At 34.5% G+C, this 24,941-nt stretch overlaps 1 protein-coding gene across 9 annotated transcripts in view; it reads right to left on the bottom strand.

Moving 5' to 3' along the window:
* Positions 1-360: 360 nt before the first annotated feature.
* SREK1 (splicing regulatory glutamic acid and lysine rich protein 1) overlaps positions 361-24,941 on the bottom strand; it is a 39,740-nt gene continuing 15,159 nt past the window's right edge. For 3 of the 9 annotated variants that reach the window (XM_010367720.2, XM_010367719.2, XM_030927168.1), the window contains 10 exons: positions 24,615-24,730; positions 21,995-22,159; positions 21,675-21,853; positions 20,344-20,474; positions 19,373-19,487; positions 13,282-13,401; positions 12,501-12,869; positions 7,293-7,388; positions 5,174-5,318; positions 361-4,124 (listed from right to left, as the gene is read on the bottom strand). In XM_010367720.2, coding sequence (XP_010366022.1) covers positions 3,975-4,124; positions 5,174-5,318; positions 7,293-7,388; positions 12,501-12,869; positions 13,282-13,401; positions 19,373-19,487; positions 20,344-20,474; positions 21,675-21,853; positions 21,995-22,159; positions 24,615-24,677 — 1,533 coding nt within the window. In that variant the 5' untranslated portion in view covers positions 24,678-24,730 and the 3' untranslated portion in view covers positions 361-3,974. The remainder of the gene's footprint in view (positions 4,125-5,173; positions 5,319-7,292; positions 7,389-12,500; positions 12,870-13,281; positions 13,402-19,372; positions 19,488-20,343; positions 20,475-21,674; positions 21,854-21,994; positions 22,160-24,614; positions 24,731-24,941) is intronic. The other 6 variants (XM_010367721.2, XM_030927167.1, XM_030927171.1 and 3 more) reach the window with 5 other exon arrangements.

Genomic DNA, 24,941 nt, shown 5'->3' with positions numbered 1-24,941 from the left:
TGCCTCACACCTGTAATCTCAGCACTTTGGAAGGCTGAGGCAGACGGATTGTTTGAGCCTGGGAGTTTGAGACCAGTCTAGGCAACATGGCAAGACTCTGTCTCTACAAAAAATTCTAAAATTAGCTGGGCACGGTGACACGTCTGTGGTCCCAGCTACTCGAGAGGCTTAGATGAGAGGATCATCCATGCCCAGAAAGGTCAAGATTGCAGTGAGCCATGATCATGTCACTGCACTCCAGCCTGGGTGACAACTGAGACCCTGTCTCAAAAAGAAAAGTAATAATAAAAATGTATTACTCTTCATGCAAAACCACCAATAAAAGTGTACTAAAAACAAATTCACCCACAAACCCAAGACTAAGTAGGGAAGTCAATTTTATTTTAAAATTTTATTACATTTATACTAAACTCCTGCTTCCAGAAATATAATTTAGCTTTTAAGAGCACTAGCTTTTAAAATTTGAAAATAATCTAATTTTAAGTGAAAATTACATTAGTAAATAAACATGAGAAAATAATATGTATGTAGTGAAAATAAAAAATATTTAAACACAAGAAACACATGGGCACTGCACATTTACTTCGTAGGAATGGCTCTACTTCATAATGCACCCAGTTAAAATCAGATACTGTGTTCCAATGAAAACATAAATGATTCACTGAAATTATAAGTTACTCAATGCCATCCCTCCAAAGGGATTCATTTTAATTGCTAATTCAACAATAATTAAATCATGCTCTTTATTTCTAATAAGATTTAAAAAACTTAAAGGCCTATTACTCTACATTATAACTCTTGAATCTACACAGTATCTTCACTTGAGAGGGGAGTTAGATCAGGATTCTAAGTTTTAAAATAAAGATAGCAACATAGACATAGGAATGACTGAAGGTCTTGAAAATTATTACTATTACAAAATAAATTCTCTTGGACCACCCCCTGCCCCCGCCGGCAAAAAAAAAACCTTTTCGTTATAAATGCCAGTGTTTATTTTTAATTGAGCATGACAAAATTTAAGCCTCTGGCACTGCCAAAGATCAACATAGTAGGTACTGAACCTCTTGAAGAAAAGAACTTGAAACACAGAGATCACAAGCTGACTAGTGTTTGCAATTATAAGCTAATTGGATAGAAAATAACTAAAACAGTAACTGCAGAACTTCAGGATTTGAAAGTTTTGACACAAAACCGATGCACTAGCTTATGAACTGATGCACCATCTTATGATACTAGCTCAGTATACGTTGCTGAAAGGCAACAGAATTTGTCTACAATGACAAATAGCAACTACAACTTAAGGAACAGAGTGTACTCTATGTAATCAAGCTAAAAAAGATAATTACAGAAAGTATCAAGTATAAAATGTCTGTCTTCTTGGCCTTACCTCAAGTTTATCTGACAACATCTACCTGGGATTTAAAAAAAGAAGTCTTAAAGAAAAAAACAAAATACCCTGAAAGAAAATAAACAAATGAAAATATGAGCTCTTTTAAGTCAACAGAGAAAGTATGTCTCAAGCAGATACACACGTGCGCATACGCACACATGGACACACACACATCCCTCTAGACCCTAGAATGCCTTGCTTCCATAAGCCCAAGTAAGAAAATGTTAAACCCCAATAACAATCTGATTTGTTTTTCCAGATCTCTTGTATTCCTACTCATTCTTAGTTTTTACAAATCAGTGTTTCAAGATTATAGTAAGATTATTTTAAAGCTGAATAAATATCAGCGAAGAAAATAATTAGCAGCAGGAACCAAATTAAATATTACCAACATAAAAAAATATGTAATAGGTCCAGAGTACAAGAAAACACTCATAGCTTAAATGACTTGTTTTATAGACACCACACAAACACACACTCTGCACGTCACAACAATCTCAATGCCAACTAAAACGAGCAGGATAAAACTGAAATGCTTTTTTGAAATGCATAAACAAGTATTTTCCTCTAAAATACTTAGCTTTATTAAAGAAATGGTACTAAAAATAACAGATTTCAACATTTGCTCTATTTCTACTTATATATCATAAATAAGACAGCTGTTGATGCAAGACACACTCTTTCACAATCTTTCCATATGCACCCAAGCATTCTTATATCAGAATAAGCTGTTTACCAGCCAACCATATGTGGCTGAATGATTAAAATGACCATCTATACTTTACATAGTAAAGCATCTTCCAAAATTTTAATGTACACAGTGACAAAAAGGAAAAACAAACAAAAAAACAGTAATTCTGAACACATGAAGAGTGATTAAGCAGCTTCATAATCAAATCAGGCTTCATTACTTGCAATAAGGGCAACTCTTTCCATTCCCCACCAAATACTAAAGTTTCAATCTTACTAACATTAAAAGAAAACTCTAGTTGAAACCAAGTAACAAACATGCTATTCAGCTTTTTAGATCTAGAAAAGTAACTCTTCCCATGAGGTAAGGCAACTGAGTAATCTGATTGTATTAGATTGCATTAAAATAATTATACTTAATTTTTTAATACACTAATTAAAAGGTATTACTTTTTTGAAAATATAGTAATAATGAGTTCAGAAACCACAAGTTCTAGTACTGGGGAAAAACATTAGCAGTGTTGTCACTTCACTGTTTGCATACTTTCTGTAAAAAGTGAGCCTAAGAATGATGGATGAACTGTATCTTAAACTCAAGTAAACATATCCTTAAACATAAAACCAATAACCTCCCATATACTCCTAAGTCCTTAAGTACAATTTCTGCACATCATTTATGAAAAGATGATTGAGAGGTAATAAGGCCATCCAATGTAGAGAACTAAAGGGTTTCCTTCTATTTAAGGAAAATAAGAACATGTTTCATTTTCAATTATCACAGTATAAAACTGATGGTCCCAAAGCTGCATGACTCTAATGTCATTCTTGAAAACAGGACTTCCTTCTCATATTAGGTGAAATCAGTAAGAAGCTGTTCTGACATACCACTTAAACACTTCTCTACAGGTATGAATGAAATATCCATCTAGATTCCATATGAATTGAGAATGACTAGCACATATAAAATTCTAGAAAACAGTATACCACATTGTAGAAGGCACTAAAGCTTCAGCTTGTGCTCCCATAGCCCATTTTGAAAAGCCAGTTTCCTTTTTATAAGGGCACCTTTGCCACCTACAGCTGACAAGACACACTGCAATATTATTCATAATAAGCTTGGAAATGTCAAGAAAATTTAAAAAGAAATGTTCATTTTGCAGGTAGACCCAATGATTCTAAACACTGAATACTAATTCATCATTATTAGTATTCAACACAGTTGCTCTTCCTTTTGAAAGAGAACAGTAGCATGCATTGTCAGTTTTTGAATCCACTTATTTAAGCAATTTTAATCTGCAAAACTATTTTAAAGAAAAACTGTCCTAAACAGTGAGCCAAAGAAAACACAATAGTGAGAATTTAACACAATCACCATTTAAGTCCTGTGAAGTAAATGTTAAAACTTCTTACATACTTTGCACTTACAAGGGTGTGTATATATTTGCACCAATTTCAAGCACATCATCAAACTGTATATACTGAAATTAAAAAAAAGTAAAACAATACAAAATTCAGTAACTAGCATTTTTTAAAAGAGCCTCCAATGCTTATCTCCAGTCTTTAGGGATAGTACAAACTTGGATCTTTGATGTTCAATTTATTTGCAATGGTTCTTGGCAAACACTAACAAATCACATGACAAGTGTGTCAGCCACCATGGAAATACACAGATTTTTAGAAGATAAGTTTGGGTAACATCTGTTATTTTCATGATGTCCATGCTTTATTTTCTTACTCAATAACAACATGGACACAAAGTCATCTAACAACTGGAAAAGCTGTTAGATCCTATCTTTACGCTCAAATAGACTTCTTTCCTGTTTACATCTTGTTGACAGAATTAAAAGCTTTGGATTTGATTCCAGCATTGAGTGCAGAGGTACACTTGTCGGTCTTATACTGCTTCTGTTTTGGTAGAGAGGTTTTCTTCACTCAGCTGACAATTTCCATTGTGCTGTACTTTGTTTTCCTCAGTCCTTGGTGCATCCTTGTCATCTACTTCTTTGCTCACACTTGAATCTGGTTCTTTATTGTGCTCCTTCTCCTACAAAGAGTAATTAACGTATGCATTTAATATTTTCCTCAAGAACTGCCTCCTATTACGACAAAAATGTGAAACTTTATCTTTTGCAAATTAGAAAAACTGGGTATTATTTTCTCCCATTACGTTTTCACATGTAAAGAATACGCAAACACTATCAATTTCCCCTTTGTATTCTCATAAAAGATGGACAATCCATGGAAATTAAATTAGAATTGGTGAAAAGAAATTTTAAGCAAGTGCTCAATAAATGTTGCTGACAGACTTGAAAAAGTGAGACAGATCTATTGAAAGAGTGAAATAAATTCCAAGGATGCCAGGATATATTTTTAATCTGGAAACCAATGCAGCAAAAATAAGGAAATGTAGAAAAGGAAGTCATTATGCCTCCTGGAAAAGGCTGTTCAACAACACTCCAATTTCTACCCTCAATTTAAACAAGAATTAAATAAGAACAAACAGTGCCTGGAACATCGTAAATGCTTAATAAATGTTATCAATGTTATTGATGATGATGATAATCCTCTTATCAGTATTATAGTACATAATACTATAAGATAGATGTTCCAAAATTCATAGTTTCAAAATACAAATATACTTTACCAGTGTAAGTAACTTAATTCACAACTACTTATTTATCCAAGTGACAAAAAAGCTCACTTGGTGGAATGTGGTTTTCCATTAGGTATTCTAACACAATAAACGTAATGTTAACCACACACAGTCTTTTCAAATTTGTTAAAACATAAATTGAGGAAAATGGCATCAGGCAGAAATACTATCTATATAAAATCAAATACATTTGTTACTGTTGATTTCTTAAATTTTTCTTATTGCATGCCACATTATGATTTAATTTAGTTTTATTTTAGTTTTAATTGGCTCTTATCTCTTCAACATTTAGTTTTTTTAATTACCAATTAAATATTTTAAATATTTTAAAATGCCAACAATGTACAAGACACTGTTCCCCAAAGAGCTTTCAGTCTAAAACCATTTGTACGCAATAAAGAACAATCTCAAGTGCCAAACACCGAATGACTACGGCTTACTTTAAGTGAAGTACTGTTCTTCTCCAACTTCTCTTTCCCATCTCTATCATTAGAACTCTTTCTCATAGACGTTGAACGTTCTCTCTCTCTTCTTTCACTGATGTGGTCCCTTTCTTTTTCTCTCTTTTTATCCTTCTTATTTCTGCTATAAGAATATTGATATGTCAGTTAAATTCTAAGCAACTGAAGATCGATTATATTCTTGACAAGATATCCTTTTCTAACACTGGATTATCTAAAATAATGCATTGTTAATAAGCATTAACAGTAAGCTGGTTTGCAAAGTAACATAAATGAGTCCTACAACCTGACCCACTCCACCCTTACCCCAGTTAGTTTCTTAAGGATACACAAGTCATTTTGGCAGAGGCACCATACGTTCTCATAAAACACTGTTTGGTATAGCCTATTTAATAGTTTTGGAATATTCAAGATTTGTTTATGTACTGCAATAAGGAGAAAATAAAACCAAATGAATAGGCATCTGCCTCATTTTGCAAAGAGAAACAAAAGACAATCAAATGATTGGTCAATTACACAGGGTGAATGGGAACAAGGCAGACGGAATGGAGACAGGAGTGACATTTTCTGAATGTATCTTTTTGTGTAATTTCAGTTCGTAAGACAAGTTTTGACTTTCCTGGGTAAAGCATTTGTTTCAAAAATACAAATATGGCCTGCATCTATAGTATCCTAAGCCTTCCATTATTCTCACAAAAGCCAAAAACCTATAAGCAAATAAACAAAAGACCCCTCTGCTGGAAAATCACAGAAAATCATCTAAAAAACCATAACCAATTAGTAAGGCAGTGGGATTAAAAAAATAAATATACAAAAATCAATAACTTTCCTATGTACAAACCTAACCTCCAATTAAACATAATGAAAGAAAATACCTCATTTCCAACAGCAACAACAAAAATTTCTAGGAATTAAGAAATGCATAAAGCCTGTATGAAACAAACGCTGAAATACTCCTGAAAACAATAAGGATGGCCTAATAAGATATACCACATTCCTTGTCTACAGCCATTATCACCCTGAACATGCCCAATCTCATCAGATACACCACATTCCTGGACAGAAGACTTGTCATCATAAATCTATAAAACCACAAAAGTTCAAGAAAAAACAAAAAGTTCTATCATAATCCTGGTATAGGAAAAGCCTTTTATCAGTTTTTGACTCACATAAGAAGTCATAGAAGAAAAAGAGAACGTTATTTTAAAAATGAAAAACCTTTGTAAAATCAAGTCTCACCATTTTTTAAAAGAAACAGCAAACTGAGAATGATATTTATAATCACATCACTAAACAATAAACTCCCTATAATAAAAGAGTTCTTGGAAACAGAAAAGGAAACAAAAAGGCCAACAGAAAAATGGGCAGAGTATACAGACAATTCGCAGAAAAAGAAATACAAATGGCTTTCAAATGTATGAAGTGGTCACTTCTCTCATAATTAAGACTATAAACTGCTGCAAACCCTTATAGAGGATAATTTGGAAATATCTCTCAAAAATTAGAAACATGCTTATTACCTAACCTAACAATGCCACTTCTTCAGATTTTTCCTACACACATGCACACTAAAAACAACTTAAGTCCAAAGTTATTCATTATAGCATTACATAATTTATGGTAAGAAATTTAAAAAAAAACCCTTCTACTGTATCCTAGTTAAATAACCAAGGTACTGCCATACAATGGAAGCCTATGCAATTATAAAAAGGAATTGAAGAAGCTCTCTCTGACCTCGTTAAGTGACAAAAAGACTTCCTGGCAGTTAAATGACAAAAGCAAGTGCACAACAGTGTGTATTTTGTGTTACTTTTTGTATTAGAAAAAAATGATACATGCTCATCTTGTTATCTGTATATGAAACTGGAAACATATACAAAAAAAACCTCATGAAGTCATTACTTATGGGGACAGTGTAGATGGGCACGAGTGGAAATTAAGACTTTCTGATATATAACTTTTTATCTTTAATTTCTGAATGATGCATATGTATTATTCATTCAAAATATAAAGTTAAAAAATAAAGAGAGAAATTTGAAATTTTTAAAAATATTTCTTGCTTTCTCCTGTTTAGTTTCAGCACAAGTTTCCAACTTACCTCCTAGGGGACGGAGATCTAGAAGATTTCCTTTTTATGGTTTTTGACGTTCTTGGTGATCTGGAAGAACTCCTGCTCCTCCTCCTACGCCTTTCCCTGAAAGCCAAAAATACATCATTTTTAAAAACAGCAATTAAAATAAAGGGCAATTCAAATATACAAAAGCAAAAGGGTCCTTGATATTCTCATATGAACAGTATTTTTTAGAGGCCAGTTTAAACTTATGTCCCTTATGAACATGTTCAATTACCTAACTTTAGAGTGGGTCAAATTATGAATCATAAATTCTACAGACTGATGAAATCATCATCTAAGACTTCATATTTTCACCTCATTTATTTGAACAATTTCTTTTTTTTTTTTTTTTTTTTTTACCTGAAAATATTTAATTTCCTGGCAAGGGAGCCTTATAGTTCTTGATTTTTTTTTTTTTTTAACATTATTGATGTATAATTTATATATTGTTAATTACATCCATTTAAAGAGTACAATTCAATGAGTCTTGAGAAACATATGTATTGTGAAATCACCACCACAATCACGACATAGAACATTTCCAAAATACCCCAAAATTCATGTACCCCTATGTCATTCATTCCTCCCTTTATTCCTGGCCACAGGCAGCTACTGATCTGCTTTTTGCTGTTACAGATTTGTTTGCTGTTTCTAGAATTTTATATTAATGCAAGCATACAGTATGTGCTTCTTTGTATCTGGCTCCTTTCAGTTAGCACAATCACTTTGAGATTCATTCATATTAATGTGTATATTAGTAATTCATTCTTTTTAATGGCTGAACAATATTCTATTGCATAGCTTTGCCACAATTTGTTTATTTATTCACCTATTGATGAACATTTGTGTGATTTCCAGTTTAGAGCTATTTCGAATAAACTGCCATAATCATTATGCTGATACTTTGCGTGGGCATATATTTTCACTCTTTAGGGTAAATATCTAGGAGTGGAATGGCTGGTGGTATGGTAGGTACACTATATTACCTTTTTAAGAAACTGACAGTTTCTTACAGTCCCACCGGCAGTGTGTGAGAGTTCTGGGTGTTCCATATCCTTGAATATTTAATATTACAAGTTTTATAATTTCAGAGAGTCTAACATTTAATATTACAAGGTTTTATAATTTCAGATGCGGTAGCATCTCATTGTGCAATAATTTGCATTTCCCAGGTGATTTTTGAGAACAATTTCTTCAGTAGAAAAAATATTAATGGTGTTTCTGTTTCTCTCAAGTATTTTTTTTTTTTTTTTTTTTTTTTTTTTTTTGAGGCGGAGTCTCGCTCTGTGGCCCAGGCTGGAGTGCAGTGGCTGGATCTCAGCTCACTGCAAGCTCCGCCTCCTGGGTTTACGCCATTCTCCTGCCTCAGCCTCCCGAGTAGCTGGGACTATAGGCGCCCGCCACCTCGCCCGGCTAGTTTTTTGTATTTTTTTTAGTAGAGACGGGGTTTCACAGGGTTAGCCGGGATGGTCTCGATCTCCTGACCTCGTGATCCGCCCGTCTCGGCCTCCCAAAGTGCTGGGATTACAGGCTTGAGCCACCGCGCCCAGCCTCAAGTATGTTCTTTCTCAGCAGCTAAAACATGTTTTGTTTATCAAATCCTTTGTCATGTATCTAGCTCCTCGCTGCCCCACTGTGGATTATAATAAAGTAACAGGCCCTTTTCAAGAACTGAAACATAAATTGGCTTGTAAAATGTGAACTTTCTATACCCAATTATTAACAATATCTACTTTAAAAAGCATTTACATTACTATCATTTTAGAGAAACTGTTTTTCCCTCCAACTTCCTATCATTTCATTACTGTTGTTCTATTAATTTAAAATTTAGTGTAAAAGCTGCTTAGATTTAAGCAAAATAGTTACAATCTGAGAGGTATGACAGTAATAATTATAAAATAGATTACATTTTTATTATTAACCATTTTGCTTATCAGATTAGCAAATGATACATATTCTAAACTACTTCAACTCAAGAACAAGGAACTTCACTAGGTCTATAATTTAAGGGATATGGTATGAGGACATATCCAATGATCTATCTCACAAGTTCTGATAATCAGTGACCACATAGCTGAAAAACCAAATCCTCTGGAATTCATGTTATCCTTACCATCTCAGGAAACTGATTCTAAGAGACTAATAAAATATTTTTTAAGTTTTTCATTTCTAAAATAAAAAATGCTCACATGGTATATATAATAGACATTAAAATACAAAGTTCAATAACTTTGAGAACAGAAGTCAATTCTACCTCTACCCAAGACTCTCTCCTCCACTTTTATTCCCAAGACACTGCAAAATTACACTTCCTAAAACGGAAATTAGATACCTTATTTCATTACATCAATGCCATTCTCTTAACAGCTCAGCCTAAGAACCAAAAATACTTTTTTCATAGCATGTGAATGTCAGTGTATTCCCGACTTTAAGATTACACAAAATGGCTCTGCCTTGATCAGTGTAATTCTTTTACTTATTTGTTAAGAAAGCAGTACAAGTGGATGTCTAATACCCACTACCTGATGATAAGGAGAGGAAAGTCCCCATAGACAATAGCAAGCTAGACAATTACTTGAGAAAGAAATAGTATTAACTACTAGAGTTGGTGAGATTTAGACTTAAAGTTACACACCTTACCCAGCTACATAACCAGGATCATATTACTTAACCTAATCTGTTTTTTCAACTGAAAAATAAAGACAATTAATAATTCAAGTCTTATGAGGTTGTTGAGGATTTAGGATAAAATCTGTAATGTACAAAGCATAGAATAGGTGCTCAATAAATACTGTCCTCTCCTTCCTTTTCTTGGTATCCCCTTTATTGACAGTAACTTTTAATCATTAAAAATTTCTTTAATATCATTTTCTTTAAAAGTATAAATTAGGAGACAATGTTAGAAATAAAAATATTAACTATTTTTTGAACAATTAAAATATTTTCATTTAGTAACAAATCAGTACATCTGAAATGCAGAAAAAAGCTAAAAGACAAGAAATTGTAACTCTTGGCTTGGCGCAGTGGCTCAAGTCTGTAATTCCAGCACTTTGGGAGGCTGAGGCGGGTGGATCACCTGAGGTCAGGAGTTTGAGACCAGCCTGGCCAACTTGGTGAAATCCCATCTCTACTAAAAATACAAACATTAGCTGAGTGTAGTGGTACACGCCTGTAATCCCAGCTACTCAGGAAGCTAAGGCAGGAGAAATCGCTTGAACTGAAGAGGCGGAGGTTGCGGCGAGCAGATATCGCACCACTGCATTCTAGCCTGAGTGATGAAGTGACACTGTCTAAAAAAAAAAAAAATTCAAAGAAAGAAATTGTAACTCTTTACCAAGCTCTTCTGAAAGCATGAAACATTCCAAATTGCTGCCTTTATGAACTAATGTCAGTCATCTTTTATTCTCAAGGCCCCAGATGTTATTGAAGAATACGTTTGAGCCAGGTGCGGTGACTCATACCTGTAATCCCAGCACTTTGGGAGGCCAAAGAGGGCAGATCACTTCAGGCCAGGAGTTCAAGATCAACCTGACCAACATGGTGAAACTCCATCTCTACTAAAAATACAAAAATTAAGCAGGCATGGAGGTGCACACCTGTAATCCCAGCTACTCTGGAGGCTGAGGTACGAGAATCACTTGAACAGGGAAGGCGGAGACTGCAGTGAGTCGAGATCATGACACTGCACTCCATCCTGGGCGACAGAGCAAGACATTGTCTCGAAAAATATATACATATATATTTAGGAATGAATGTGAACACCTGAACCTTCCTCTACACCAAACAACTTAAAATGGCCCAAGAAAAAGTTAAATATTCCCATGTCATCAGAAAAAGTAAATTCAAGTTATTAAAAAGGAATTAAAATAGTATTTGGTGCGTGAAAGGTAATGTCTAAACAATCACAGAAACACAAAGGCACGTGTGACTCAGAATCAATAAAATCACTTTGCAGTAAAGGTGCAGTTACAAGGCTCAAACTGATACCCACAGCAAATTAGGTTACATTAATTCTTCAATTTGTGGTTCAGCGTGCTGAAATAAAGCAGTGATCTGTTTATTTTCAGCCTTGTTTTAACATATACTATTGCTTTCAACTTTACACTTCTGAGGCAGTCTTTAAAAGTAAGTACCAAGTACTAGTGAGAGAATTCTCAAACTTAATCTCTAAAATAAACTAAAAGGGTTACTATACTTCTTGTACAGAGCGTCAGCTTCCTCATGTTTTAAAACAGTGATGATAATAATCTTCTCCCAGGCCTGCTGTGAGGATTAAACAAGGTGAGACATGAAAAAGTCTGCTGACACGATGTCTGGCATACAGTAAGTGCACAATAAAGGTCTACGATTATCTTTTATTATCTAGTCAAAGGCTGGTATTAAAAATAAACTACTAAAGCACAAGTTTTAAAAATGGGAAACATATATTCCTTTATCTCAAATTATTTTCTATTAAAAAACCATCTCAAAAATATCTTTAAAAATGTGCTAATATATATTTAATATTTTTAAGATAGTGTAGTACAAGTTAGGAACTTCCATTTATAGTCATGGTATCATCTGAAGTAAAGGATGTAGATTTAGATAATCTCAAATCTCAAGGTTGTTCTCATTGTTCAGCTGTTACTATGGCAACCTGCTGCCACCTGGTGGTAGTAAACCTATTTAATAAACTGAAATCACAGTCCTAAGGAAAAACTCTAACCTCTAAAACTGACAAAATAAAACATAACCAAAATTTAAATGTTATACACTTAACAAAATAAGGATAAAAATTAACTTAGGTGACAAAGAGGGCTAACACTGCAACTTCAGAAACCATTTTACATATTAAAATTAATCACACCATTCAAGAAAAGTCCAGGAAAAAGCCTAAGAGGCAAATTCTTACTGTGCATTTTTTTAAAAAGTACCTTTCCCTGCCATCCCACCCTCTAAGAAAATAACAATTATTATTATTCTATTAAAATAGTGGTTACAAAGAATAGCTAAAACTTTTCAAATAATGTTGTCCAGTATCATCTCTTTCTCCACTCTGCTAGAGAAATGTTTACTCTGACATTAGGAGAAAATGTTTTTATATTACTTTACAGGTTCCACTTGCATATAGTAACCTTTTCTCCCTCCGTAAAAATTTTTGTTTCCAATTGTCATCAGCAAATCCTTTTGTAAAAATTTTAAGCATCATCAAACCTGCTGGAACTACGAGATCTTCGCGATGCATTATAACTCCTGGGTGGTGTTCTGGATTTTTTATCCTTCTTTCTTTTTTCATCTATCTCTTTGGATCTGTCTTTTTCTCGTTCCTTTTCTTTGTCCTGTTCCTTTTCCTTCTCTTTGTCTCGATCCTTTTCATGCTCTTTTTCCCGTTCTCTCTCTCTGTCCTTTTCCTTGTCTTTTTCCCGGTCCTTTTCCCGTTCCTTGTCCCGGTCTTTATCTTTGTTTTTACCCCGTTCCTTTTCTTTTTCACGTTCCTTTTCCCTCTCTCTCTCCTTTTCCCTGTCTTTCTCTTTCACTCTTTCCTTTTCCTTGATCTTTTCTCGAGTGTCTTTTCTCTTGTCCCTTTAAAAACAAAAATAAATAAATTCATAACTAAAATAATTCTACCTCCTCCAAAAAGACCTCTCTCTTCAACAATTACCAACACAAGACAATTTATAGCAGCTACAGACATTTACATATACATTTTCATGAAGCTCAGGTGTACAAGAAGCTGCTAAATAAAGCTATTAATATTATACAAGCTGAAGTGAGTAGTTTGGAAACCTCATGAGTCACACTGACATCAGATTCAAATCAATGGTAATCAATATCAATAGTAGATTACTAAAACAATAAAAAAGGTTTCAATTCTCTCATTAAAAACCTAAACTACAACAGATTTTTAACAAATGAAGCCAATTAAAATATTATCCCTCAGCACTAATAGAACTCTGAGGAAAAAAAAATTATTGTTAATTTCTCTAAAACTCACCGTGAACGCGAACGACTCCTTGACTTCCGTCTCTCCCTTGATTTAGAGCGTTTTTTATGTGGGCTCTTAGATCTTCGTCTGTCTTTCTGTCTTGAACGTGATCTATTATGGGATCTACTTCTAAAGAAAAACAAATTGTTAGAATATCAAAACTTATTCTTAGAATTTCAACTTTTAAGAATTTACGATCCTTCAAACAAGAAAACTTAGAATCTGTCCTAACAGTATTTGACAATATTTTTAAATTTTCTCTTAAATAATACTTTAGTTACATAATCCCAACGTTTATTGGAAATTTTACTGGATATTTCACTGTCTAGAACAGAGATAAAAACAAAGAATTTAACAGTTATTTCGTGTATTTTCAGATTGGCTTTTGCTAGTCATTTTGTGCCTCTAATCAGTATAGAAGATTTTTCCCTGTTGACTTGCATGTAATCTGACCATAACACATCATGACAGGGAGTAGTGGTTACATGGTTCAGTAGTTTCTGTGACTGTGTAGTGTTTGTCAACAAACAAAAAGAATATATAAGGAAGCATAGTCCTAATGACAGCACTACTGTGACAGGAAAATAAAAATCATTAATCATAAGTTAAAACTAGATATAATCAAATACTGGATTTGCAATGCCTTGATTTTTTAACTATACCAAGTTATAAAATTATGTGTAACTATAATCACAGCTACTGGTTGAGTATCCTTTATGTGAAATGCTTGGAACCAAAAGTGTGTTGAATTTCACATTTTGGGAGATTTTGGAATATCTGCATTATATATATACACACACATGTATAAAACTGGTTGAGCATCCCAAACACACAACTGAAAAATCCAAAATGCTCCAGTGAGCATTTCCTTTGAGCATCACGAAAGCATTCAAAAAGTTTTGGATTTTGAAGCCTTTTGGATTTCAGATTTTCAAATTTGTGAGTCTCAACCTGTATGAAAAGAAACCTTTAACTGCAGGAAACGTTCAATTGCAGGAAAGGTAACTGTTATTTTAATTTGGACTAAGCCCCCTTTCTCACTGAAAAAGTGTGTTGAGAATTTGATTTTTTTCATAATGAGGTATCCTAACTACTCACTAAAATGTTAACAACACAGATGCACACAACTTAAATAGCAAAATGATTAGACTCAACAGCTTTGGAGTCTGACAATCTGGCTCTGAGAGTCAGCTCTGCCACACACTACCTGTGAGAACTCTGGCTAGTCACTTAACCTCTCCAAGCCTGAGTTTCTTCCTCTATAAAGTAGACTAGGAATCATACCCACATCTCTTAGGGCTGTCATGAGGATTAAAACTGATGATGTATGTAAAACTGCGGAGTATTCTCTAGCAAAAAGTAAATGTTTAAAACTCTTAACTTTCAAAGTCATCATCATTAAAAGTTAACATAAATGTAAACTTTGTATCTTTATGTATGTATTCCAAGGAAGCTGAATGAACTTCCATAAGTATCCTTTATACAGCTAAAACTCATCTTGACAGTCATGTTTTAATAAATTAAGTTAGAGCAATTATCAGTAAAAGAAATATAGTTGGGCCGAGCACAGTGGCTCACACCTGTAATCCCAGCACTTTGGGAGGCCGAGGCAGGTGGATCACTTGAGGTCAGGATTTCAAGATCAGCCTTGCCAACGTGGTGAAACCTGTCTCTACTAAAAATACAAAAATTAGCTGGGTATGGTGACATGCACCTGTAGTCCCAGTTACTCGGGAGGCTGAGGTGTGAGAATCAATTGAACCCAGGGGGCAGAGGTTGCAGTGAGCCAAGATCGCGCCACCGCACTCCAGCCTGGGCGACAGAGTGAGATTCCACCTCAAAAAAAGAAAAGAAAAAAGAAAAAGACCATGCTTTGTGGTATGCTCTGAACCAGAAAAACCTCCAAATAATCCTCATTAATAACAAAATCATTTTTTGTTTTTAAACACATTTTTCAGTTAGTCAAAATGTTGATTAAAATACTAATCAACACTACAAATCAAAATTTCAATAGCTAATTTCCATTTAAACTACTCATCTACTATTTGGCTTTAAAAATAATATACAATTGTCTTCATTCCACATATTTTTTTTAGCCTCATTTGGTTCAACATACATTATTTTTCATTTTTTTCCAAAGACCCTAGATAAGAAATCACATACCACGTTTTTAATACAAAAAGATAATTCATAGCTTACTGAAATCTTTACCACTAATAACTTAAGAGCCATGAAGGTTAAGGAGTAGATGTTAAGGCAAAACTGAAAAACTGAGAACATTATTAGTCCATTTACAGATATCCACACAGGGTAATCTTTTAAAGTGCCTTTGCTTCTATATACTTAATAAAAAGTCTTACTACAAGATTTTTTTGAAGCTGTCTTTGCTAAAAATATAATTCTTTTGTTTTCCTCAAAGCAATGCTTTCCAACCTTAAGCAAAAAAACTTATTTTAAAAAATTAAGTATAACTCTCATAAATAAATAATAAAAAGCTCTGATCACTTGGCTTCCAACCTTACCCTGCAGCTGAGATGTCAAAAGACAGTGACTAATTATTACATTTTAACTGTGACATTAAATATTTTCATGTCAATCTTACCCACTAGTAGTTTTCTGATTAAGAATGCTAAAAGCAGGGCCGGGCGCGGTGGCTCAAGCCTGTAATCCCAGCACTTTGGGAGGCCGAGGCGGGTGGATCACGAGGTCAGGAGATCGAGACCCTCCTGGCTAACACGGAGAAACCCCGTCTCTACTAAAAAAAATACAAAAAACTAGCCGGGCGCGGTGGCGGGCGCCTGTAGTCCCAGCTATTCGGAGGCTGAGGCGGGAGAATGGCGGGAACCCGGGAGGCGGAGCTTGCAGTGAGCCGAGATCGCGCCACTGCACTCCAGCCTGGGCGACACAGCGAGACTCCGTCTCAAAAAAAAAAAAAAAAAAAAAAAAAAAAAAAAAAGAATGCTAAAAGCAGTCAAGAGCAGATCTAATCTAACTAAAGATTTATCACTAGTAGCTCTCATTTTTAATGAGAAATTGTATTATTCTGAATAATGTAAAATCATATTTTTAAATTAAACTGTAAATAAACAGCAACTTACCATTATGCTGCATCAAAGTTCATTTGTAAATCAGTTGTTTTCCATTAAAATATTATAAAATGTCTAGTAGTTCCTATGCTAATCTATAATCTATAAAAGTTACTTAAAATTATAACAATTATAGTACTATCCATCTTTTCTATGTCTCAATAAATAAAACAGGCATCAAAACTTGGACAAAATGGAAACATACCTCCCTAGTCCTAGCCAAGGTCACAGTGACAAGAAACCCCTTCCTCTCTCTAACCATAAGAAGGGGAAGGAACAGGGAAAGGCTGTGGGGGGAGGGATGGGAGGTAGGAAGCATGGCTCTAGAAGCATTTGAAAATGGTGAAAAAGTAGAAAGTGGGCCTTTAAGCTAAAGGGTTCCTGCAACCCACACTCGTGCTAAGTCTAATAGGTCAGGGTGAGATTCAAGAACATCAACTTCCACTAGTAGAGGAGGAAATGACAAGAAAGCCCTATCATCCCCTTCCTGATTTCTGGGGGATAGCGGGATCCTTCCAGGTCAGAATCTTCAAGTCAAATGTTTTTAGGTATGGAATTTTTTTTTTTTTTCTCATTTAAAGAGAACTCATTCTCTTTTGTATTTGTTCATGAACTTAAGGCTACATTTCCACATGCATGCACAAAAACAGAATATGCTGACAAAAATATGTATATATACATGCCAGTTAAGAACATGTATACCACGCCTGTAATCCCAGCACTTTTGGAGACGAAGGTGGGAGGATCACTTGAGCTCAGGAGTTCGAGACCAACCTGGGCAGTATGATAAAACCCCGTTTCTACAAAAAATACAAAATTAGCTAGGTGTGGTGGTGCTTGTCTGTGGCTCAGCTACTCAAGAAGCCAAGGTGGGAGGATCACTTGCGCCTGGGAGGTGGAGGGTGCAGTGCGCCGAGATAGAGCCACTGCACTCCAGCCTGGGCAACAGACTGAGACTGCATTTAAAAAAAAAAAAAAAAAAAAAGGAACATATATACATTATTTCTAATGCTACGTAGACATTTTGTGTACATTTGTATAGACAGATCTACACAAAAGTACTCCCATAAAAAAGAATACTAATCAACAAATTTCAGTTTAGACTGAATAACCCCTCCCCCACAAACCCTTGGAGGGGGGAATATCTGTATATACTTAAAAACAAAAACCTCACAGTAGATAGCAAAATTATTTGCTATAATTTCAAAAAGCACATAAAACTTCACTTAGATCATCAAAGAAACAACAATGTTATTAATCATCAAGTTTTGGCTCGTTCCAGTCTTGGACATTAGCTCTCTCTTACAATCAACACAATGAGATTCAGGTCATCAATCTTCCTCAGAAAAGAAGTTGTAATATACTCTTCACACCAATTCTATTATTTCCTTGATTTCCTTCACCCTCACCACATCCTGTCAACGTATGGAAATATCCACAGTCTAGTACCACTGCAGCTTCTGTTCCACTATTCTTTCCTGATTCTGGCCTCTGCTGCACTGCCTTATTTCTTGTACATGAAACAACCTCCTTCATTTGGTTCTGAAAGTGTCTTACTGTAAGTCCTTGGATAAAGGCAGTAAAACCAAATTCTAAAGGAGATTTTGCAAACTAAGAATAGACAAGTATACACTAGTATATCTGGTGTATACTTGTTTACTAGAATCTAAGAAAGAACATCCTGGCCGGGCTCAAGCCTGTAATCCCAGCACTTTGGGAGGCCGAGACGGGCGGATCACGAGGTCAGGAGATCGAGACCATCCTGGCTAACACGGTGAAACCCCGTCTCTATTAAAAAATACAAAAAACTAGCTGGGCGAGGTGGTGGGCGCCTATAGTCCCAGCTACTCGGGAGGCTGAGGCAGGAGAATGGCATGAACCCGGGAGGCGGAGTTTGCAGTGAGCTGAGATCCGGCCACTGCTCTCCAGCCTGGGAGACAGAGCGAGACTCCGTCTCAAAAAAAAAAAAAAAAAAAAGAACGTCCTATTTTTCCTCATTCTTTGAATCTCCTTGATCAACACACACAAACACACAAAAAAGTAAACTGAGCCTGCTGGTAAAACAATGGACAATAAACTGGTTCCTTTTCCCTCCCCCAAATCCTTTCTCCTTCTCTAAAACCCCAACATACACAGATAATACTCTTCCCTCTCTGCTCTCTCAAGGCATATGTATGAGTACATATGTACATATAACACACAATTAGGATCCACTATATATACTTTCACACTTCAACAACAGCCCCCTCCGTACCTTAAAAAAGACAACAAAATTTGTAACTTTAGTAATGCTCTTTAGGGTACTTCCAATCAAGATGGTACTGCCAAGTTTGCATTTTGAGGTTCCCTTTATACCAAAGACAAAGAAATGACAGATAAAATCAAAAGGACAAAGCTATGATGAAAAATAAGATAAACAGAGCTTAAGCAAAGTACTATAACTGAAGCTGAAACTGCATGTTACTCCTGTGTTTCAGGTCCAAAAGTGGGCAGAGGAGGCTCTTATCACCAGCAATACCAAGGACTCAAAGTGTTCCTTTGGACACATGGTACTGAAAATAGGGAACTGTGTGAAACTAAGATCTGGGGTGGTGTTCCCCAGACCTGGAATAGACTGGGAAAAGAAAACATAAAAGCTGCAACTTGAGCAATTATTTTCAGCATGGTCACTAAGTATGTTCCCTTTTCTCAATATGAAGAATGAAAACAGCTTTTGTCACTTCTATGTAAAGACTAGTTTACTCTTAGAAAAATCTGGAATAGAGTATCTTTAGACACAAAACTAATTTCTAAAAATAAAGATAAGTTCAAATACTTAAAAATTAAATATCATTAGACAAAATTTCATTCTCAACTACAGAATTACAATTAGAACAGTATTTAATGGTGATCACACTTCAAGTGTACACTACTAAAATTTCTAAATTCTGATATTTTGACAAAAACTCATGAACTCTTAATATTTTAAATACAAAACTAAAATAAAATTTAAATATGACAGCAGAAATTCTCACCTGTGCTTTGATTGTGATCTTTTCCTTCTAGAATGGGATTTTGAACTAGACCTGGATTTTGAGCGAGTATGGGAACGAGATCGACCGCCTTTTCTTTCATTGCTCTTTCCAGACTCTGGGAGGAAAAAACCACTTTGCAGTGTAAGCTCAGAACAATTAAAGATCCCAGTTAATAATCAGGCACAAGTGGAATGTACCACATATAGTGCAAGGGGCCTACTCTCTGTACATCCTCCTCCTTCAGAAACATCCAAGAAAGTCATTGCATAAACTCGTTGAGTGCAGCCACCCTGCAGCAGTACATATAAACCAGATGATTATAAACAGCTGTTCGTAATATTATGTTGCTGCCGTAACGTACGATTATAACATGTCTGTAATTCCTGTGACAGTGATTTTAAGACCTTTCTCCACTTATTCTGCCAGAATTGAAGCTTAAATTCTGAGTGCTGATTTAGAAAATCTGCTCAAATGTAAACCACCTAGATGTTTTTAGAATGGGTTTTTAAATTATTTTCATTAGTAACACAAAAGTTTGAATAGGTGTTCCTTTACCTTGCTAAAATACAGTATCTGTATTTTTTTCTAAATCACGGGCTCTCTTTTCTATTTTCAAAATTAAAATGTTGAGGAAAAGTAAACCTGCCAAATCATAACATCTTAAATATATTTACTCTTTTTAGCCTTGCAATAACATTTTTGCTTTTAGCAAATCATTTTTGAGCACTGATTTTGCTATGAAAATACAGGGCTGATTAGCTCAGACTAAAGTGCCTCAATTCAGTACCACGGAAAAGAATAAAATATGTGCTAAGTTTTTCTTTGACATGAGTATGCTACTTACTATTTCTTGAGTTTCAGTCTTCTTGTTTGTAAAACGAAGAGACTGAACAAGATTTCTAAAATTCCTTCCAGTGCTAAGATTCTATGATCTTTAAACTATGACCTATGTAACAACGTTATGGACTTACCTGGTTCAATAGCTGCTGAGATAAATGACTGAGCTTCTCGTACTCGCTTCATTACTTCTTCTAACTCCTTAGCTGCAGCCTGAGGTGTCATCTCAGGGGGTTTTACTATTGCATTGTTGGAGTGATTTATTCTAAATTAAAAATATTAGCATATCACAAATACACACATTTTATAAAACAAACATTTATATGATACACATATTTATAAATTTGAGGACATCTCAGAAGCACATGAGAATGATATAAATACAGAATACCCAAAAGCAACCTCAAAACCATGATTAATCTCTCATCCCCCACTTCCTATCATTCCTTGCTAATACAACCAAAAACGGGAGAAAAAGAAAATTGGACCCTAGCTAATTTAATTCAAACAGACTAGATTAAGTGCTTTTCCATAGCTTAGAATTAAAATAAATTAAAATGCTGATACTAATATGAAAATGAATTATTTCTATTTTCAGATCAAAAGATCTTATTGATATCCTGTACACTCTAGAAGAAGGGAAAGCTATCTGTATATTATCATATTATGTGCATCACTGTAACCAACCCTAAACCATGGCTGAGTCAGACATAGCTTTGAATGTGCAAGGCATCTGATAAAACTCTTTCTCTACGAGATATGAGTGCCTTCTCTGATGCACATGAATGGATGTTATGTGTCTTGCTTTACCCATTCCACACTGAGAAGACAAGTACCCACTAACAACAATTAGTTATCCTTTAACAGAAAAATCCTGATCAAATTGTGTAACTAAAGCAATCTATGAAATTCAAGCAAAACTATATTTGCCTCAATAATCTGCATGAAATAGAGTATCTGGTCTGGAGTTCATCTCGAAGGCTGTATCAACGTTTTACAAACAAGGATGTAAGCAAACCTTAAAAGTCAAAAATGTCTGGTTTAAAACACTTGTTGGCACTTATAATTTCCTTCTGGAGATTTTGAATTTACCACAGTTATTACTGGAAGTACTACAGTTCAACCTACATGTTAAGTTGCTCAATTAGTCTAAAGTCATAATGTAAAACTAACCTGACTTATTAAAGTCTATGGAAAAAGACCTACAACTGTTGTGCAAGGTATATAAATAATGTTAACATTGAATTAGAACCTAGAAAACAGAAAATGAGAAATGTCTCTAAATAAAGGAATTTAAAGACTAAAATGGTAAGTATCTCATGTATTCATTTATACTTAACACAAAGTCTTCCTTTCCACAAATTGCCAATTACTATTAAAAAGAAAAAAAAAAAGCCTTAATTACATCAAAAATACTTTAAGTTTTTTCAAAATCATTAAAATTTCTTTGTTTAGGATTTCTTACTTCAGTGGCCTGTCTCCAAACATAACTCCATTAAAAGCAAGGGCCCTTGGTACAGAATTTTGGTCTGCAAATTCCACAAAAGCAAACCGAGTTGGCTGAGTCTCATCACCTGCCATCCGTACAAACTTCACTTCTCCAACTTGTTTAAAAAATTCAAGTAGCTGATCAGCTGTCGTTGTCTAAGGAAACAAAGTGACACTTTGATAAAATACATCCATTTAAAAAAATCAGGTAAATATTACTGTATCCACTGATATGATTTTTAAGAAGAGAAAAAGAATAAGGGCTACTGCTGCTTTGTTTCTTCTTAAATTAGTTACCTGGGAATTCAAATTTCCAACATAAACCGTTCTCCTAATTTCATCTATTTTGGAAGGATCCACGTTTCCCATAAGTGGTGGCTGTGGTATCTCTCCAAGTGTTGCAATGTTGGGGTCTAGTGCTGCTGCTGGTATAGCTCCCAAACTGCTAAGTGAAACACCAAGCTATCGAAAGAAGAAAAAAAACACACAGAACACATATTTTCTATTAGTATCCAAAGCTACCATTCTCTAATCTTGAAAAGAATGAACTCAACAAGAATGAAAGGAGACTAGGGACTCCAAACTTTAACTCATATATATGTCTGACTTATTAAAGTAAGGTCACATTAGTTTTAAATGTAATTCAAAATATATTTTACTGTCTGGATATTTTAGCCACTTTTAAACTTGACCCTAAAAAACAGGCTGTTTCTCATTACTTGAGGTAGCTATGTTCTATAGTTTCCACGAACAACGAATTAGTGACTATTGAACCATTATTCCCAGGGAAAATACAGGGTGGAGTTCCTATGAGCCTCTGGTCACATTTACATTAACTAATAAAATATTTAACCTTATTTTATATGTGCTTCTGTTTAAAGACACCTTAGCTGTTATATATTGTCAATTCATTAACACTGAACTCACAGCCAGCAGCACCACAACTCAGGCCTGAATGAAGCTTATCTAATACATGTATTTCATATTTTCTCCATGAGGCACTTCACAATCTTCCTGTACTTAGGAACACTACACAGCAGTTTGGCACTACACTTGTAGGCCCATCTTAACAGTGAAATCACCAACAAAAAGCACAACAATTCAAAGAACATAGCACTAAACAGACTACGTGCCTGTTTACAGCCTGAGTGCCAAAACGAGAAGACTTTGACCTCCACGCATATAGACGAACCCAAATTTTTCATCACTCTGTGTATGTCCACAAATGACCACAAAAGTGCTGCAATTGTTGATGTGGGGTTTCAAAAAAATTTTACTAAGTGAATTCAAAAATACAGAATTCACAAAGAATGAGAATAAACTGTACCTTGGTCATTGAAAAACACAGACTATGCGTTCCTAATAGTCAACAATTATCATAGCATCGAATTTAACTGAAGTAGTAACTTAATCCTCATATCAACCCTAAGAAACGGGTATTATTATCATGCTGAAAGTTTACGTAAGAATATATATCTAAAATATTGAGCCCTTATTTATGCCATGGTAGGAAAAGGACAAAAAGCTTTAAAAAAAAAATCTTTGAATGATCTTTCTATAACATTACTAAATTCAATTTTTACTTTCAGCATTAAGGAACGTATTATTTTTAATGTGAACGTAAACTAGAAGAAATACAAGATCTAAGAATTTGAAAGCAGAAAAAAATTTTTCAGAATTAAAAGAGCTTTCAAGAAAAAAAAGACAACTCTCTTCATTTCCACTCTGCTATTAGAGAACATTTTGACCATTAATGACTATATATACACACATGGTGCAGAACTAAGATTTAACAACTGTTAAGTAACGGCACTTCCTAAAGGTGAAAGCAGAAGTTTAAGAAATCAATGTCACTTACTATCACAGCAGCCAGTCTGATCTTTTTAAAACATGTCAAATCACGTCATACCCCTGCTTAAAACCCATGAATGGTTTCTAATTACCTTAAGAATAAAATTCAAACCCCTCTTTCCATGGTCTAAAAAGCCCTACCATAATCTGTGTCCTATCTATCCCCTCCAATCTCAAACACTCATGACCCTCACTCACTATGCCTCACCCATACTGACCACCATTCTGTTCCTTGAACATGTAAGTTCAATAAAAAAAATTTCCTCCCAAGAATCAGAATGTAGGTCTTTAGCATAGCAATGTTATGTAAAAACTACAAATCTAAACTTTGCACTTCAAAATTTCAGGAACCACTCTTACAATCTAGATAGATTAACTACAATCACATAGTTCATTTCTTAATTCAATCCCTATCCAACACCACAAAGCTAGACTCAACTTCCAATTAAGAAGAGCTTTCAATAGCTTTAGGTTGCCTTTGAAGAAAAATGGCACTTCTTTTAAAATAAATACGGCCAGAATTTTTAAACCAAAAATCAAGAGCCAGTAACAGTAATACCCTTTTTAAATCTCACTTGGAAATCACCAAGGAAGAATTACTAAATTATGATTTAATTCTGCATAGTTAATGGAAAAATATTTTGCCATGTTTTTACCTTATCACATTTTCTCAATATCAGACAAAGGCCTATTTTTTCCCATTAACAAAGTTGTGGATGATTTCACATATTTTAAATGGACTTAGTCCTCATTAACTGAGAAATAGTTACCTAGATAATCTATGCTATTTAAAATATTGAGTTTTAATAACTGATTTTCTAATGAATAATCTATTTGGGTTCTCAAATTTAAATGAATCCCCTATTACTTCAGGAGTAAATCCAAAACACAGTTTAAGTCAGTGATAAAGTGAAAAAGAAAAAAAAGTTTAAGCAGTGATTTTTGAATCCTCTCCATAAAAAAAAAAAAAGAAGAAGATCCAAATGCAAATAATTTGAAGCTCTCTATTCAACTGGTCACATAGTTTAACGTTCACCTCTTTCATAAGAGGGCTTATAGTACTTACAGTAGTCAAAGGATTTGGGGTCGGTATTGGAAGCAATCCTGCACCAGGCATCAGACTTGTCATGGTTGGAGCAGGAGCCAATAAAGAGAGGGCTTTGGATTCCTCTGGGATTTTACCTGCAGAGGCAAGTTCCAAACATTACAAAAAGCAGAAACACCACACAAACTTTACACTATGATTTTACAATTACCCTCGCAGTTAAAAAATAATAATAATAAATGTATCTATCTATCAGATCCGTATAAAGAAATAAATAAGAACTTAAGTCTTTCCTTTTATCCTGCTCTACTAGGAAAAATAAAAGTGAGCAAAACTTCAAATATTAAC

The sequence above is a fragment of the Rhinopithecus roxellana genome, chromosome 3 (genome assembly GCF_007565055.1).
Source record: "Rhinopithecus roxellana isolate Shanxi Qingling chromosome 3, ASM756505v1, whole genome shotgun sequence".
Lineage (NCBI taxonomy): Eukaryota > Metazoa > Chordata > Mammalia > Primates > Cercopithecidae > Rhinopithecus > Rhinopithecus roxellana.
Note: the sequence above shows the minus strand (reverse complement) of the source record. Positions and strands in the feature narration are given on the sequence as shown.